At 42.9% G+C, this 17,364-nt stretch overlaps 1 protein-coding gene across 7 annotated transcripts in view; it reads right to left on the reverse strand.

Annotated features, from left to right (window-relative positions):
* LOC149469444 (protocadherin Fat 4-like) overlaps positions 1–17,364 on the reverse strand; it is a 162,099-nt gene that overhangs the window by 35,397 nt on the left and 109,338 nt on the right. For 6 of the 7 annotated variants that reach the window (XM_089669190.1, XM_089669189.1, XM_089669193.1 and 3 more), the window contains exons 36-39: positions 11,340–11,438; positions 8,947–9,045; positions 5,836–5,934; positions 4,184–4,282 (exon numbers count right to left, since the gene is read on the reverse strand). In XM_089669190.1, the coding sequence (XP_089525316.1) occupies positions 4,184–4,282; positions 5,836–5,934; positions 8,947–9,045; positions 11,340–11,438 (396 nt within the window). The remainder of the gene's footprint in view (positions 1–4,183; positions 4,283–5,835; positions 5,935–8,946; positions 9,046–11,339; positions 11,439–17,364) is intronic. The other variant, XM_089669194.1, reaches the window with a different exon arrangement.

Below are 17,364 nucleotides of genomic sequence, written 5' to 3' on the forward strand. Positions count from 1 at the left end.
AGGGAAAGGAGAAGTGTCAGAGAGGAAAGAGCCCGGAGGAGGTGAGCTGTGTTGTGTTCTGTGGGCTCTCCCTCCTGTCATCCATCCAGTACATTGCACACTGACAGATCGTATGGGACTGCACCCCCCCCCTTCCTGCTGCCCGGAGATCCGCAGCCCTTGGAGAGGGAGGGGGGAGGTGTGTATGGTCCCATAGGATCCGAGGAAGAGGGGGAGAGAGAGAGGGAAGAGAGAAAGAGAAGGATGAGAGGGAGGAGAAAGAGGAGGGAAGAGAGAAGGATGAGAGGGAGGAGAGAGGAGGGAGCAGAAAGAGGAAGAAAGAGAGGGAGGAGAAAGAGAGAGGAGGAAGGAGAAAGAGGGGGGGGGGGGAGGAGGAAGAAAGAGGGGGGGGGAGAGGGAAGAGAAAGTGTGGGGGGGGGGAGAGAGAAAGGGAAGAGAAAGAATCATATATACATACACACACTTATTGAACTTTCTTGCTCTCTCATTGGGGAGAGGGTGGCGCAAAATGTTTGTGTTGCCTAGGGCAGCACAAAATCTAAATACACTACTGCTTGGCACAATGCAGTCAAGCAAGTTCTGATGGCAACTGCCAAACCCAGACACATCCATCGGATTGCCAAGAAGCGTGACTCGTCACTCCAGGAAGGAAGCTGTTATAGCTGCAAAAAGTGGGACGACTCAATATTGAACCCTACAGACTAAGTTTGGGATGTCATTAATGTTTAGGTACGTGTAAAGGCAGGTGTCCCAGTACTTTTTGCAATATAGTGTATACAGTGCCTTGAAAAAGTATTCATACCCCTTGAAATTTTCCACATTTTGTCACGTTACAACAAAAATGTAAATGTATTTTATTGGGATTTTATGTGATACTACCAACACAAAGTGGCACATAATTGTATAGTGGAAGGAAAATGATAAATGGTTTTTAAAAGTTTTTACAAATAAATATCTGAAAAGTGTGGTGTGCATGTATATTCAGCCCCCTTTACTCTGATACCCCTAACTAAAATATAGTGGAACCAACTGCCTTCAGAAGTCACCTGATTAGTAAATAGAGTCCACCTGTGTGTAATTTAATCTCAATATAAATACAGCTGTTCTGTAAAGCCCTCGTAGGTTTGTTAGAGAACATTCGTGAACAAACAGAATCATGAAGACCAAGGAACACACCAGACAGGTCAGGGATAAAGTTGTGGAGAAGTTTAAAGGGTTAGGTTATAAAAAAAATCTTAAGCTTTGAACCTCTCACGGAGCACTGTTCAATCCATCATCCGAAAATGGAAAGAGTATGGCACACTGCAAACCTACCAAGCATGGCTGTCCGCCTAAACTGAAAGGCAAGGAAAGTATTATTCAGAGAAGCAGCCAAGAGACCCATGGTAACTCTGGAGGAGCTGTAGAGATCCACAGCTTAGGTGGGAGAATCTGTCCACAGGACAACTATTAGTCGTGCACTCCATAAATCTGGACTTTATGGAAGAGTGGCAAGAAGAAAGCCATTATTAAAAGAAAGCCATAAGAAATCCCGTTTGCAGTTTGCAAGAAGCCATGTGGGGGACACAGCAAACATGTGGAAGAAGGTGCTCTGGTCAAATGAGACCAAAATTTAACTTTTTGATGTAAAAGCAAAACGCTATGTGTGGTGGAAAACTATCCCTGCACATCAACCCAAACACACCATTCCCACCGTGTGAGGATGTTTTTCTTCAGCAAGGACTGGAAAGCTGATCAGTTGATGGGAAGATGGATGGAGCCAAATACAGGGCAATCTTAGAAGAAAACCTGTTAGAGTCTGAAAAAGACTTGAGACTGGGACAGAGATTCACCTTCGAGCAGGACAACGACTCTAAACATACAGCCAGAGCTACAATGACTGGGCCACATGAGTATGCTTTGATCTAAACCATTCCAATGTCCAGACCTAAATCCAATTGAGAATCTGTTGCAAGACTTGAAAATTGCTGTTCACAGACACTCTCCATCCAATCTGACATAACTTGAGCTATTTTGCAAAGAAGAATGGGCAAAAATGTCACTCTAGATGTGCAAAGCTGGTAGAGACATCCCCAAAAAGACTTGCAGCTGTAATTGCAACGAAAGGTGGTTCTATAAAGTATTGACTCGGGGGCTGAATACAAATGCACGCCACACTTTTCAGATATTTATTTGTCAAAAATGTTAAACCATTTATCATTTTCCTTCCACTTCACAATTATGTGCTACTTTCTGTTGGTCTATCACATAAAATCTCAATAAAATACATTTTCGTTTTTGGTTGCAACATGACAAAATGTGGAAAATTTCAAGGGGTATGAATACTTTTTCAAGGCACTGTGTGTGTGTGTGTGTGTGTGTGTGTATATATAATATATATATATATATACACACACAGTGGGGATCGAAAGTTTGGGCACCCCAGCTAAAAAATTGTATTAATGTACATAAAGAAGCCAAGGAAAGATGGGAAAATCTCCAAAAGGCATCAAATTACAGATTAGACATTCTTATAATATGTGAACAAAAGTTAGATTTTATTTCCATCATTTACACTTTCAAAATAACAGAAAACAAAAAAATGGCATCTGCAAAAGTTTGGGCACCCTGCAGAGTTAATATCTTGTACTGCCCCCTTTGGCAAGTATCACAGCTTGCAAACGCTTTTTGTAGCCAGCCAAGAGTCTTTCAATTCTTGTTTGAGGTATCTTTGCCCATTCTTCCTTACAAAAGTCTTCCAGTTCCTTGAGATTTCTGGGCTGTCTATCACGCACTGCTCTTTTAAGGTCTATCCATAGATTTTCAATTATGTTGAGGCCAGGAGATTGTGAAGGCCATGGCAAAACCTTCAGTTTACGCCTCTTGATGTAATCCCCCGTGGATTTTGAGGTGTGTTTAGGATCATTATCCATTTGTAGAAGCCATCCTCTCTTTAACTTCAGCTTTTTCACAGATGGCATCAAGTTACCATCCAAAATTTGCTGAAATTTTATTGAATCCATTTTTCCTTCTACTCGTGAGATGTTCCCTGTGCCACTGGCTGCAACACAACCCCAAAGCATGATTAATCCAACTCCATGCTTAACAGTTGGACAGAGGTTCTTTTCATTAAATTCTGTGCCCCTTCTTCTCCAAACGTACCTTTGCTCATTCCGTCCAAAAAATTCAATTTTAACCTCATCGGTCCACAGAACTTGTTTCCAAAATGCATGAGGCTTGTCTATATGTTCATTTGCAAAGTTCAAACGATTATTTTTGTGGTGAGGACGTAGAAGAGGTTTTCTTCTGACGACTCTTCCATGAAGACCATATTTGTACAAGTATCTCTTTATAGTGGAATAGTGTACCACAACTCCAGTGTCTGCCAGATCTTTCTGGAGGGATCGTGCAGTCAAACGTGGGTTTTGAATTGTTTTTCTCACAATCCTGCGAGCTGTTCTGTCTGATATTTTTCTTGGTCTTCCAGATCTTGCTTTAACTTCCACTGTTCCTGATGACTGCCATTTCTTAATTACATTCCGAACAGAGGATATTGACATCTGAAAACGCTTTGCTATCTTCTTATAGCCTTCTCCAGCTTTGTGAGTGTCAACTATTTTCAGTTTCAGTTTTTTAGACAACTGCTTAGAAGAACCCATGGTGCTGATTGTTGGGGCAAGGTCAGATGAGTCTGGGCATTTAAAACCTGAGATTGACATAACCGGGTCTTCCCAGACAATGATTGAGAACAATCCATGACACTGGCAGGTCTCAGCTTTGCAAAGGGGGCAGTGCATGCTATAAATTCTGCAGGGTGCCCAAACTTTTGCAGATGCCATTTTTTTGTTTTCTGCTATTTTGAAAGTGTAAATGATGGAAATAAAATCTAACTTTTGTTCACATATTTTAAGAATGTCTAATCTGTAATTTGATGCCTTTTGGAGATTTTCCCATCTTTCCTTGGCTTCTTTATGCACATTAATACAAATTTTTAGCTGGGGTGCCCAAACTTTCGATCCCCACTGTGTGTGTATATATATATATATATATATATATATATATATATATATATAAAACGTGCACCAGGAAGACAGTTTTGAGCATCCCCGCCCTTCATCATGTTCAGATGGCTAAAAAAAAGAAAAATTGATATTCAGTATTTTGGAGTGCAATGTCTGTTTTTTTTGGCTCCAGAAATGTTCACCTGTCGGCAGCAGTGTCTTGATGTTCCTCGGGCTCTGTCACCGCACCCTTTTCTTGAGCCTCTGGAGTGATCTTTGCTGGGATAATCTTGGGCACACCACTGTAAACATGAAACAATGTAGAGATTTAAAGTGGCATTCTACACACAAGAGATAGCTTCTATTCTAGATGCAGTTGACTGTTGATAGATCCCACAATGAGTACATAGTGGGAGATCTTCCTCACTCTCAGCACCACTGCACATCTGCAGAAAGCCACACACCAGAAACGCGGTAAAACCTGGGGGCAGGAACTTAAATAGACCTTAATGACCCAAGATGGCCACCGAGGGTCACATGGGCGCCGAGTAACCAACCGTAACACTGCTCCATTGACCCAAGAAACCACAGAGAAATGTAAATTTATACATATATATATGTATTTACATGCACACCAGGAAGACAGTTTTGAGCATGCCCACCTATTATCATGTTTTATACTACAAAGCAGAGTGGAACCTGTTGGCAGAGTGCACCCACTGACGATCATTAAAAGACTCCTGTGCAGCTAACCCCATTTAATAAACACTATATAGCCAAACGTATTGGGACACCCCTCCAAATTATTGGATTCAGGTGTTTCAACAACATCCATGGCCACAGGTGTATAAAATCGAGCACCTAGGCATGCAGACTGCTTCTACAAACATTTGTGAAAGACCGTCGCATCGCATGCTGAAATGCACAGTGCGCAGAAGTCACCAACTGTCCGCAAAGTCAATAGCTAAAGACCTCCAAACTTTGTGTGGCCTTCAGATTAGCACAACAAGAGTGCATAGAGAGTTTCATGAAATGGGTTTCCATGGCCGAGCAGCTGTATCCTAGCCTTACATCACCAAGTGCAATGCAAAGCGTTGGATGCAGTGGCGTAAAGCATGCTGCCACTGGACTCTAGAGCAGTGAAGACGTATTCTCTGGAGTAACAAATCACGCTCCTCTGTCTGGCAATCCGATGGACATGTCTGGGTTTGGTGGTTGCCAGGAGAACGGCACTTGCCTGATTGCATTGTGCCAAGTGTAAAGTTTGGTGGAGGGGGGAGTATGGTGTGGGGTTGATTTTCAGGAGGTGGGCTTGGCCCCTTAGTTCCAGTGAAAGCAACTCTTAAGGTGTCAGCATGCCAAAACATTTTGGCCAATTTCATGCTCCCAACTTTGTGGGAACAGTTTGGGGATGGCCACTTCCTGTTCCAACATAACTGCGCACTCGTGCACAAAGCAAGGTCCATAAAGACATGGATGAGTGAGTTTGGGGTGGAGGAACTTGACTGGCCTGCACAGATACCTGACCTCAACTCGATAGAACACTTTTGGGATGAATTAGAGCGGAGACTGCGAGCGGCGCCTTCTCATCCGACATCGGTGCCTGACCTTACAAATGCACTTTTGGAAGAATGGTCAAACATTCCCATAGACACACTGCTAAATCTTGTGGGCAGCCTTCCCAGAAGAGTTGAAGCTGTTATAGCTGCAAAGGGTGCGCCAACTCAGTATGGAACCCTATGGACTAAGACTGGGATACCATTAAAATTCATGTGCGTGTAAAGGCAGGCATCCCAATACTTTTGACAATATAGTGTGTATGTGTGTATATCTCAGATATCTCAGAGATGTTCACCTTTCGGCGGGAGTGTGTTGATGTTCCTCGGGCTCTGTCACCATTCCCTCTGCTTGAGTCTCCGGAGTGGTCTTTTCTGGGATAATCTTGGGCACACCACTGTAAACATGAATCAATATAGAGATTTAAAGTGGCATTCTACCCACAAGAGATTTGATTTGGGATGCAGTTGGCTGATGATTGATCCCACAATGGGTACATACTGGGAGATATTCCTCACCTTTAGTGCCGCTGTGTCTGCTGAAAGGGCAGTGCATTTCTGTGTGTGTTGGAAAAGCATACAATTCTACACGTTTCCAAAACCCAGTAGTGTGAACCTAGCCTTAAAGTCAAATATGAACATAGGGTATAGAGATGAATATTTCTGTGTTTATTGCTTATGTAATAAATGTGAAATACTATAATGCATTGTATAATACAGGGTACACTGTGTGTCTATATACTGTATATGTAGTGCCCTCCTAGTTAAGGATGTAGGATGGTAGGCAAATTTAACCACTTGCCTACCGGGCATTTTCACCCCCTTCCTGCCCAGGCCAATTTTCAGCTTTCAGCACTGTCTGAGTTTGAATTGCACGGTCATGCAACACTGTATCCAAACAAAATATTTATCATTTGTTTGAAACAGAGCTGTCATTTGGTGGTATTTAATCACCACTGGGATTTTTATTTATTTTTCTAAACAAATGAAAAAAAAAGTTTGAAGAACAAAAAAGGTTTTCTTAGTTTCAGCATTTTGGAGTGCATTGTCTGTCTTTGGGACTTAATACTACAAAGCAAGAGTGGAACGTACTGGCGGAGTGCACGCACTTACGATCATTAAAGGATAAGTTCACCTTTTGGTAAATAATAAATACACATTTTTTGCAGGTAAAAAAATGTGCATTTATTATTTTTTTTCCTGAAGGAGCCTGTAAAGTATTTCACCAGTGATCAGTAAATTGCTAGTGCCTTGCAGATCTCCTGCAGATCTGTCACTGTATCTACTTGCCCATATGGATTGTACGAGCAAGCAGATATACTGTCAGGAAGATTCAATGAACGAACACGTTGCTTCACAGAGCCGTGGTAATTCATTGAGAACTACAAGCTGACAGCTGCTAAGGATGTTGGGATTTGTAGTTTCTCATTCCCACCTCAAAGTGAACGAGTGACGCGGCTGGGCGGGCAGGAGATCCCCCGCTATCTGTCAAAGCGGGAGATTGGCGGGGTGCTGAGTATGGGTGTAACATGCTATAAAAGGTGAATTTATCCTTTAAAAAGACTCCCGTGCAGCTTACCCCATCTGATATACAGTGGGGCAAAAAAGGTATTTAGTCAGCCACCAATTGTGCAAGTTCTCCCACTTAAAAAGATGAGAGAGGCCTGTAATTGGCATCATAGGTAGACCTCAACTATGAGAGACAAAATGAGAAAAAAAAATCCAGACAATCACATTGGCTGATTTGGAAAGAATTTATTTGCAAATTATGGTGGAAAATAAGTATTTGGTCAATATCAAAAGTTCATCTCAATACTTTGTTATATATCCTTTGTTGGCAATGACAGAGGTCAAACGTTTCCTGTAAGTCTTCACAAGGTTGGCACACACTGTTGCTGGTATGTTGGCCCATTCCGCCATGCAGATCTCCTCTAGAGCAGTGATGTTTTGGGGCTGTCATTGGGCAACACGGACTTTCAACTCCCTCCAAAGGTTTTCTATGGGGTTGAGATCTGGAGACTGGCTAGGCCACTCCAGGACCTTGAAATGCTTCTTATGAAGCCACTCCTTCATTGCCCGGGCGTTATGTTTGGGATCATTGTCATGTTGGAAGACCCAACCACGTTTCATCCTCAATGCCCTTGCTGATGGAAGGAGGTTTGCACTCAAAATCTCACGATACATGGCCCCATTCATTCTGTCCTGTACATGGATCAGTCGTCCTGGTCCCTTTGCAGAGAAACAGCCCCAAAGCATGATGTTGCGACCCCCATGCTTCACAGTAGGTATGGTGTTCTTTGGATGCAACTCAGCATTCTCTCTCCTCCAAACACGACGAGTTGTGTTTCTACCAAACAGTTCTATTTTGGTTTCATCTGACCATATGACATTCTCCCGATCCTCTTCTGGATCATCCAAATGCCCTCTAGCAAACTTCAGATGGGCCCGGACATGTACTGGCTTAAGCAGCAGGACATGTCTGGCACTGCAGGATCTGAGTCCCTGGCAGCGTAGTGTGTTACTGATGGTAGCCTTTGTTACGTTGGTCCCAGCTCTCTGCAGGTCATTCACTAGGTCCCCCCGTGTGGTCCTGGCATTTTTGCTCACCGTTCTTGTGATCATTTTGACCCCACGGGGTGAGATCTTGCGTGGAACCCCAGATCGAGGGAGATTATCAGTGGTCTTGTATGTCTTCCATTTTCTAATTATTGCTCCCACAGTTGATTTGTTCACACCAAGCTGCTTGCCTATTGCAGATTCAGTCTTCCCAGCCTGGTGCAGGTCTACAATTTTGTTTCTGGTGTCCTTCGACAGCTCTTTGGTCTTCACAATAGTGGAGTTTGGAGTGTGACTGTTTGAGGTTGTGGACAGGTGTCTTTTATACTGATAACAAGTTCAAACAGGTGCCATTGATACAGGCAATGAGTGCAGGACAGAGGAGCCTCTTAAAGAAGAAGGTACAGGTCTGTGAGAGCCAGAAATCTTGCTTGTTTGTAGGTGACCAAATACTTATTTTCCACCATAATTTGCAAATAAATTCTTTCCAAATCAACCAGTGTGATTGTCTGGATTTTTTTTCTCATTTTGTCTCTCATAGTTGAGGTCTACCTATGATGCCAATTACAGGCCTCTCTCATCTTTTTAAGTGGGAGAACTTGCACAATTGGTGGCTGACTAAATACTTTTTTGCCCCACTGTATATTAATGTGTGTATCTGAGATATCTCAGAAATGTTCACCTTTCAGCAGCAGTGTGCACATGTTATAGTGTATGTACATATAACATGTGCTCCAGGAAGACAGTTTTGAGCATCCCCGCCCTTCATCATGTTCACATGGTTAAAAAAAGAAAAATTGATATTCAGTATTTTGGAGTGCAATGTCTGTTTTTTTGGCTCCAGAAATGTTCACCTGTCGGCAGCAGTGTCTTGATGTTCCTCCGGCTCTGTCACCGCACCCTTTTCTTGAGCCTCTGGAGTGATCTTTGCGGGGATAATCTTGAGCTCACCGCTGTAAACATGAAACAACGTAGAAATTTAAAGTGGCATTCTACCCACAAGAGATAGCTTCCATTCTGGATGCAGTAGACTGTTGATAGATCCCACAATGGGTACATACTGGGAGATCTTCCTCACTCTCAGCACCACAACCCATCTGCAGAAAGCCACACACCAGAAACGCAGCGAAACCTGGGACTTAAATAGACCTTGCTGGCCCAAGATGGCCACCGAGGATCACATGGGCGCAGAGTGACCTATCGTAACACTGCTCCATTGACCCAGGAAATCACAGAGAAACAAAATTGTATGGCTGTACTGTGTGTTACAGATTGTAACACAGTACAGCCATAACAAAGTCAGTACCCAACAGCCATGTAACACACTGCGATAGAGCCATAGAGCACATAGTGAGCTGCGTGAATGATTACCCCAATGCTAAAGATCATAAGCCACACTCAGATGCTATTTTACACTTGCATTTGGGGGGCAGTAAAACACTAAGTTGAGCTGCATTTTTACTGCCCCGCAACCACTACCCGTTAACCACTTTAGTCCTAGCGCCATTTTAAAACAGCACTGGGACCATGCTGCAAAGATCTTTTTATACACACCCCTGGCCCACTATCTATTTGTAAAGGCAACTGTCGGGTTTCACGTGGAAGTGATATGAGCAGCTCTGAAGCCTCCCAATCACTTCCACAACCACTGCACTGTATGTACCCCCCTTGAAGACAAAGCTGCATTTTGTTTTGAGGCAGGGTCAAGGGTGGGGTCAAAGGGTGCCATATCGGGTAGGCTGTACGGGGTCCCATGATTTCCAACAGCAGCCATGGTTTCAGAGCTTGTTGGGATTGGAATATTCCTTATGGCCTCTTAGTGCTGTTCATTCCTTTAGTTGTTACTGGAGGGACTGTAATAAGAAACTCTGGCAAAGTGAAGTGTACTCCTATTACTGCACTGTGTTACTGGAGTATCCGACAGCTCCCTCCACCAAATCCATTTTCAACTTACAATAAGATACCCCTAGACTGTTCAGTCAGCCAGGAGATTGACTTTCACTGTGTTCCTGGCAGCTGCCATTGCATTAGCTTGGGAAGAGAATCTGAAACAAGTCAGTGGATATATATATATAATATATTTTGAGCATGTTATACTACAAAGCAGAGTGGAACCTGCTGGTAGAGTGCACCCACTGTCGATCATTAAAAGACTCCTGTGCTGCTAACCCCATCTAACATACACTATATAGCCAAAAGTATTGGGACACCCCTCCAAATCATTGGATTCAGGTGTTCCAACCACCTCCATGGCCACAGGTGTATAAAATCGAGCACCTAGGCATGCAGACTACTTCTACAAACATTTGTGAAAGACTGGGTCGCTCATCGCATGCTGAAACTCACAGTGTGCAGAAGTCAATTGCTAAAGACCTCCAAACTTCATGTGACCTTCAGATTAGCACAACAACAGTGCGTAGAGAGCTTCATGGAATGGGTTTCCATGGCCGAGCAGCTGTATCCAAGCCTTACATCACCAAGTGCAATGCAAAGCGTTGGATGCAGTGGTGTAAAGCATGCTGCCACTGGACTCTAGAGCAGTGAAGACATATTCTCTGGAGTAACAAATCATGCTTCTCTGTCTGGCGATCCGATGAACATGTCTGGGTTTGGTGGTTGCCAGGCGAACGGTACTTGCCTGACTGCATTGTGCAAAGTTTGGTGGAGAGGGGATTATGGTGTGGGGTTGATTTTCAGGGGTTGGGCTTGGCCCCTGGAACAGTGAAGGGAACTCTTAAGGCGTCAGCATGCCAAGACATTTTGGCCAATTTCATGCTCCCAACTTTGTGGGAACAGTGTGGGGATGGTCCTTTCCTGTTCCAACATGACTGCTTACCAGTGCACAAAGCAATGTCCATAAAGACAAGGATGAGCAAGTTTGGGGTGGAGGAACTTGACTGGCCTGCACAGAGTCCTGACCTCAACCCGATAGAACACCTTTGGGATGAATTAGAGCGGAGACTGCGAGCCAGGACTTCTCGACCAACATCAGTGCCAGAACTCACAAATACGCTTCTAGAAGAATGGTCAAACATTCCCATAGACACCCTCCTAAACCTTGTGGACAGCCTTCCCAGAAGAGTTGAAGCTGTTATAGCTGCAAAGGGTGCGTCAACTCAATATTGAACCTTACGGACTAAGACTGGGATACCATTAAAGTTCATGTGCTTGTAAAGGCAGGTGACCCAATACTTTTGACAATATAGTGTGTATGTGTGTATATCTCAGATATCTCAGAGATGTTCACCTTTCGGCGGGAGTGTGTTGATGTTCCTCGGGCTCTGTCACCATTCCCTCTGCTTGGGTCTCCGGAGTGGTCTTTTCTGGGATAATCTTGGGCACACCACTGTAAACATGAATCAATATAGAGATTTATAGTGGCATTCTACCCACAAGAGATTTGATTTGGGATGCAGTTGGCTGATGATTGATCCCACAATGGGTACATACTGGGAGATATTCCTCACCTTTAGTGCCGCTGTGTGTCTGCTGAAAGGGCAGTGCATTTCTGTGTGTGTTGGAAAAGCATACAATTCTACACGTTTCCAAAACACAGTAGTGTGAACCTAGCCTTAAAGTCAAATATAAACATAGGGTATAAAGATAAATATTCCTGTGTTTATTGGTTATGTAATAATTGTGAAATACTATAATGCATTGTATAATACAGGGTACACTGTGTGTCTATATACTGTATATGTAGCGCCCTCCTAGTTATAGTAAAGGATGCTAGGTAAATTTTAACCACTTGCCTACCGGCCATTTTCACCTCCTTCCTGCCCAGACCAATTTTCAGTTTTCAGCGCTGTTGCAGTTTGAATTGCGCGGTCATGCAACACTGTATCCAAACAAAATATTTATAATATGTTTGAAAAGATAAAAAAAAATTTGAAGAAAAGGTTTTTCTTAGTTTCAGTTATAAAGTTTTGTAAATAAATATTTTTTTTCCTTCACTGATGTGCACTGATATGCTGCACTGATGGACATGGATAGGCTGCACTGATGGGCACTGATATGCTGTACTGATGGGCACTGATGGGCATTAATGAGGAGGCACTGATATGTGGCACTGATGGGCACAGATATGCAGCACTGATGGACACTGATAGGTGGCACTGATGGGCTCTGATAGGTGGCACTGATGGACACGGATAGGCTGCATTGATGGGCACTGATATGCTGTACTGATGGGCACTGATGGGCATTAATGAGGTGGCACTGATAAAGCTGCACTGATATGTGGCACTGATGTGCACTGATAGGTGGCACTGATGGGCACTGATAGGTGGCACTGATGGGCAATGATAGGCTGCGCTGTTGAGGCGACACTGATTAGGATGCACTATAGGCGGCACTAACAGGCATCACTGATAGGGCACTGATAGCCAGCACTGATGGGAACTGATAGCCAGCATTTATGGACACTGATAGTCAGCACTGATGGGCACTGATAGCCAGCTGTTCGAGTGAGGAGAGAACTGCCAATAACCAGCATTTCCTGTTTACGCTGTGATTGGACGCATGGGGGGCGCACGGGGGACGTGGTTCTTGGAGGATATCCATGGATGCCCTTCCAGAACTAGCCGACTGCGCTATAGTCGTCTTTTGGCTTTAGAGCGGTCGGGAAGTGGTTAATATATCTCCTCTCTAGCCAGTGGAGCAGTTTTTTATTATTTTAGCCTGCTCAGTGTTTTACAGGCTGCTGGTCTGATTATATCCCCCTTCATTCTAGACGATTCTGGAATCACAGTGGGAGAAAAGACATAGGGGCAGTCTGAATATTTATGGAACCAGCCAAACCCTGGGGAGGTGTGCCCAATGGGTGGCTGGAGAGTCCCTAAATAGTCTGAGACCTGGAGCATGGAGTGAGTGGGTCCAGTCTTACAAGAAGAGCCCCCAGCCTAATGAGGCACTGTCCCTACGGGCAGTCTGCTGGAATGCTGCTTAGGGGGTCATCAAGGTCCCAACTAAAGCATTGCTGAGGGGCTTGTTTCAAAGTCTGGTCTGGGATTTTGGTCTGGAGAGCTTGCTAAGAGTACCTCGTGGAAGTTGGAGAAGGGTGTCCAGCTGTCCTGTGGCACTCTGAGTTTTATTTTTCCCTCGCTGAAGAGCGCCCTATGGATGTCAGAAGGAGGCAACCAATGATCCTGTGGCATTATGAGCTGTACTCAGAGACCTAGTGACTCTATGCAGTGACTGTTCTTCAAAAAGACCATAGTCATTACTCCAGTCAGTGGTGAGTCTTTTAGGAATGCTATCTCATTTACTTCTGCTTTGTGACACAATGACAGATCAGTGGGAATAGAAGTGTCAGTATTTTTAAGGTATCCCATGTTTCTTTTTACCCCATCTGAGTTTAATCTACAAAAAAAGCATAAAAGACACTCCCTAGACTGTTATTGAGCCAGAGAGAGAGAAAATGCTGTGCGTCTGGCAGTTTCTTCACTAAATTTGGGAAAGGAATCACTTTATCACAGCGACCCAATGTAATACACTACTGTGCAAAACGTTAAGAGCAGAGCAGCAAGAACAAATCACCGCTCCAGCCGCTCTGTGTTTCCGGCTTGCTAGGAAGCAGCATGGTGCAAGATTCAGCGCACTGCACCATCCCTTATTCTTGTTTTGTACCAGCTTTATTTGAAGTGTACAAAACATACACTTCATTCACTGCAATGTCAAGTGGTGTTCTGCGCTGCCTGACATTGCAGTGAGATTTGGGCTGGGGCTCTGCAATAAAATACAGTATGTCTGCACTTTATTTCAGCACAGCACTAGGCTGCATTTCAGTGTGAATGGGACACATAGGAAACAATTGTTTCCTGTGTGTCTTTGCGGTGACAGAAGTTTTAACATGCAGTAAAATGTCTGTCACCGCATTTAGTGTGAATTGGCCCCTAGAGAGGAGCAGTTATGGCTCCTGCATTACACTAGTGGCTGATTGTTTTGGTGCCAGTCCTATGTTACATACAACCACTGGAAATTATAATACTGTTTGTACTGCTAAAAAGCTATGCAATACACAAGTGCAAAATGTGACAATTAATTAATTGTTTGTTCACCAATGTCAGACGTCTGCTAAGCAAAATAGGAGAGTTGGAAGCTTTGATGCAGGAAGAGAACTATGATTTAACCACTTGGTAACTGTGCTATAGCTGAATGATGGCTACAGCGCGGTTACCCAGTTCTGGGAGGGCGTCATATGACATCCTCCCAGAACACGCCCTCCCGTGCGCCCCCAGGGGTGCGCACCCGGTGATCTACGTGATCGCTGTGTCCTACGGACACAGCTGATCAGGTGATAAGGAAAAGGCCAATCACAGTGGCCTTTCACCACGGGATCAGCTCTGTCCAATGACACAGCAGATCACGGAGTAAATACAGGTGCCGGTTATTGACAGCACTTTCCTCACGCTGTTACAGCATAAGGAAAGTACTGCCGATAACCAGCAGCTGTCACAGAGCAGATCAGCACTGATCATCAGGGCACTGATGATCAGTGCCCTGATAAATGCCTTGCAGTGCTGCCCAGCAGTGCTACCCACCAGTGTCCATCAGTGCCACCCATCAGTGCTGCCCAGCAGTTGTGCCCATCAGTGCCGCCCGTCAGTGCCACCTATCAGTGACCATCATTGCTGCATATCAGTGCAGTATCATCAGTGCTCATCAATGCCCACCAGTGCCACCTCATCAGTGCAGCCTATCAGTGCCCATCAGTGCTGCCTATCCGTGCCATCTCATCAGTGCCCATCAGTGCTGCCTATCAGTGCTACCTATCAGTGCAGCTTCATCAATGTACATCAGTGAAGGAGAAAAATTTGAAAAATTACCTGTTTGCAAAATGTTATAATGAAAACAAAGAAAAACTTTATTCTTTAATTTATTTGCGCTTTTTTTGTTTATACTGCAAAAAATAAATACCACCAAAAGAAAGCTCTGTGTGTGAAAAAATGATAAAAATTGCATATACAATGTTGCATGGACGCGCAATTGTCATTCAAAGTGCGACAACGTTGACAGCTGAAAATTGGCCTGGGCACGAAGGGGGTATAAGTCCTCAGTAGGCAAGTGGTTAATTGGTATTGCTGAATCTTGATTCATTCTTCACATGACTAGGCTATTAATATTCCTGGCTTTGCTTTCTTTCTGAGAGACAATGTAAAATGAAAAAAGTGAAGGTGTCTGTCTCTATGTGAGAAGTGATCTCAAAGTAAGTGTGAAAGAGGACCCTGTTGATGGAGAGTGTGATGATGCTGAAGCGTTATGGGTGGAGCTGCATATGGGTGTGTGTACTTCAAAGTTAATTATTGTAGATTGTTACAGGCCACCCAATGTTAAGGAGGTGGAGACTCAGCTCTTTCCTCAGAAAGAAAGGGTTGCAACGGCTGGCACAGTGATAATGGGGAATTTGAACTACCCTGAAACTGACTGGAGTAATGGCACTGCAGGAACAGTAAAAGAAGGACATTTATAAACCTATTACAAGACAATTTTATGATACAGTTCATAGAGGCCCCAACAAGAAATGATGCTCTGCTGGACCTGTTTATCTCAAACCATGTAGAGCTAATTACTAATGTTCATATAAAAGAACATCTGGGTAGCAGTGACCATAACATGATTTCATTTAATGTTAGCTGTAAACAACAAACACATACTGAAAAGATAAAAACACTTAATTTTAAGAGAGCAAATTTTGCAAGCCCGAGGGCTGCTCTCCAGGATCTAGACTGGGAGGGAATGTTGTCATTGAAGAACACAAAACAGAAATGGGAATGCTTCAAATTGACTGTGTGCAATAGCATTTAAAAAAAATCTGAAAATGAAGGAACACTATCATCATTTAAACATTACAAAGAGTATAACAGCATATGTAAAAAGGAAATCAAGGGTGCAAAAATTCAAAACGTACTACACATTTCAATAGACAACCCCCCAAAAATTCTTCAAATATTTTAACAATTAAAAAGGTCAGGTCTGAGCATGTAGACCCTTTACTAGATAATTTTGAGTTGGTTACTGGGGACTAGAGAAGGCACATTGGTTAAAATCTTCTTCACCTCTGTGTATACAAAGCAAAATGAGAAAGCTAAGGTCCTTAATGGGGATAATGTTGACATAGCCCCAAGTGATCCACAATGGCTCAGAATTGACAAGGTCCAGAAACATTTAGGCAAAATAAAGGTGAATAAAGCATCTGGTCCAGATCGCTTACATCCAAGAGTCTGTTTCTAATTTTTGAGCCACTGTAATGACTGACAAGGAACCACTGGATTGGCACAAGGCCAATGTGGTGCCCATATTTAAAAAGGGATCAAAGTCTTTACCAAGTAACTACAGACTGGTTAGTTTAACTGCTAAATTTGGGAAGATACTTGAGAGTTTAATAAAAGAACACAGAAGAGTTTTTGCTAGAAAATAATATTTTAGGCAATAGTCAGCATGGACTCAGGAAAGACAAAACTTGTCAAACAAATCTGATTTCTTTTTATGAGGTAAACAAAAACAAAGGAGTGGATGTGAACAGTATATTTGGATTTTGCCAAAATGTTTGACACAATTCCCCACATCCCCACTAATGTATAAATTAAGTCTACAGGCTTAGAAAATTCAGTTTGTATATGGATAGAAAACTGGCTAAAAGACCGTATTCACAGAGTAGTGGTTAATGATACCTACTCTGGTCAACATGGTCTAATGTTATTAGTTGTGTACTCCAAGGTTCAGTTTTATGAAACTTACTTTTGAAAATATTTATAAATGATATAGAGTTTAAGTTTAAAAGTACCATTTTAGTGTTTGCAGATTACACCAAGCTATGCAGTGATAATATGTTCTTACAGGATGTCTCCAACTGACAAGCCAACCTCGGTGCACTATTAACCACTTGTCCTCCGGAAGATTTAACCCCCTTCATGACCAGGTCATTTTTTTGCTATTCAGCGCTGCACTATTTCAACTAGTAATTGCACAGTCATGCAACTCAGAACCCAAAAGAAATTTATGTCCGTTTTGTTCACACAAATAGATATTTCTTTTGGTGGTATTTTATCACCATTGGGTTTTTAATTTTTTGTGATATAAATAAAAAAAGATTGAAAATTTTGGAAAAAGAATTTTCTATATTGGGTTATAAAAAATATTCAATAAACTCAATGTTAGTCATAAATTTCGGGCAAAATGTATTTTGCTACACGTCTTTGGTAAAAAGAAAATCCAATACGTGTATATTAATTGGTTTCTATAATTATGGTGTATATATATTGGAATTTACC

The sequence above is a fragment of the Staurois parvus genome, unplaced genomic scaffold, assembly GCF_062004578.1.
Source record: "Staurois parvus isolate SC_StPar_1 unplaced genomic scaffold, SC_StPar_1.0 ptg000070l, whole genome shotgun sequence".
Taxonomy (NCBI): domain Eukaryota; kingdom Metazoa; phylum Chordata; class Amphibia; order Anura; family Ranidae; genus Staurois; species Staurois parvus.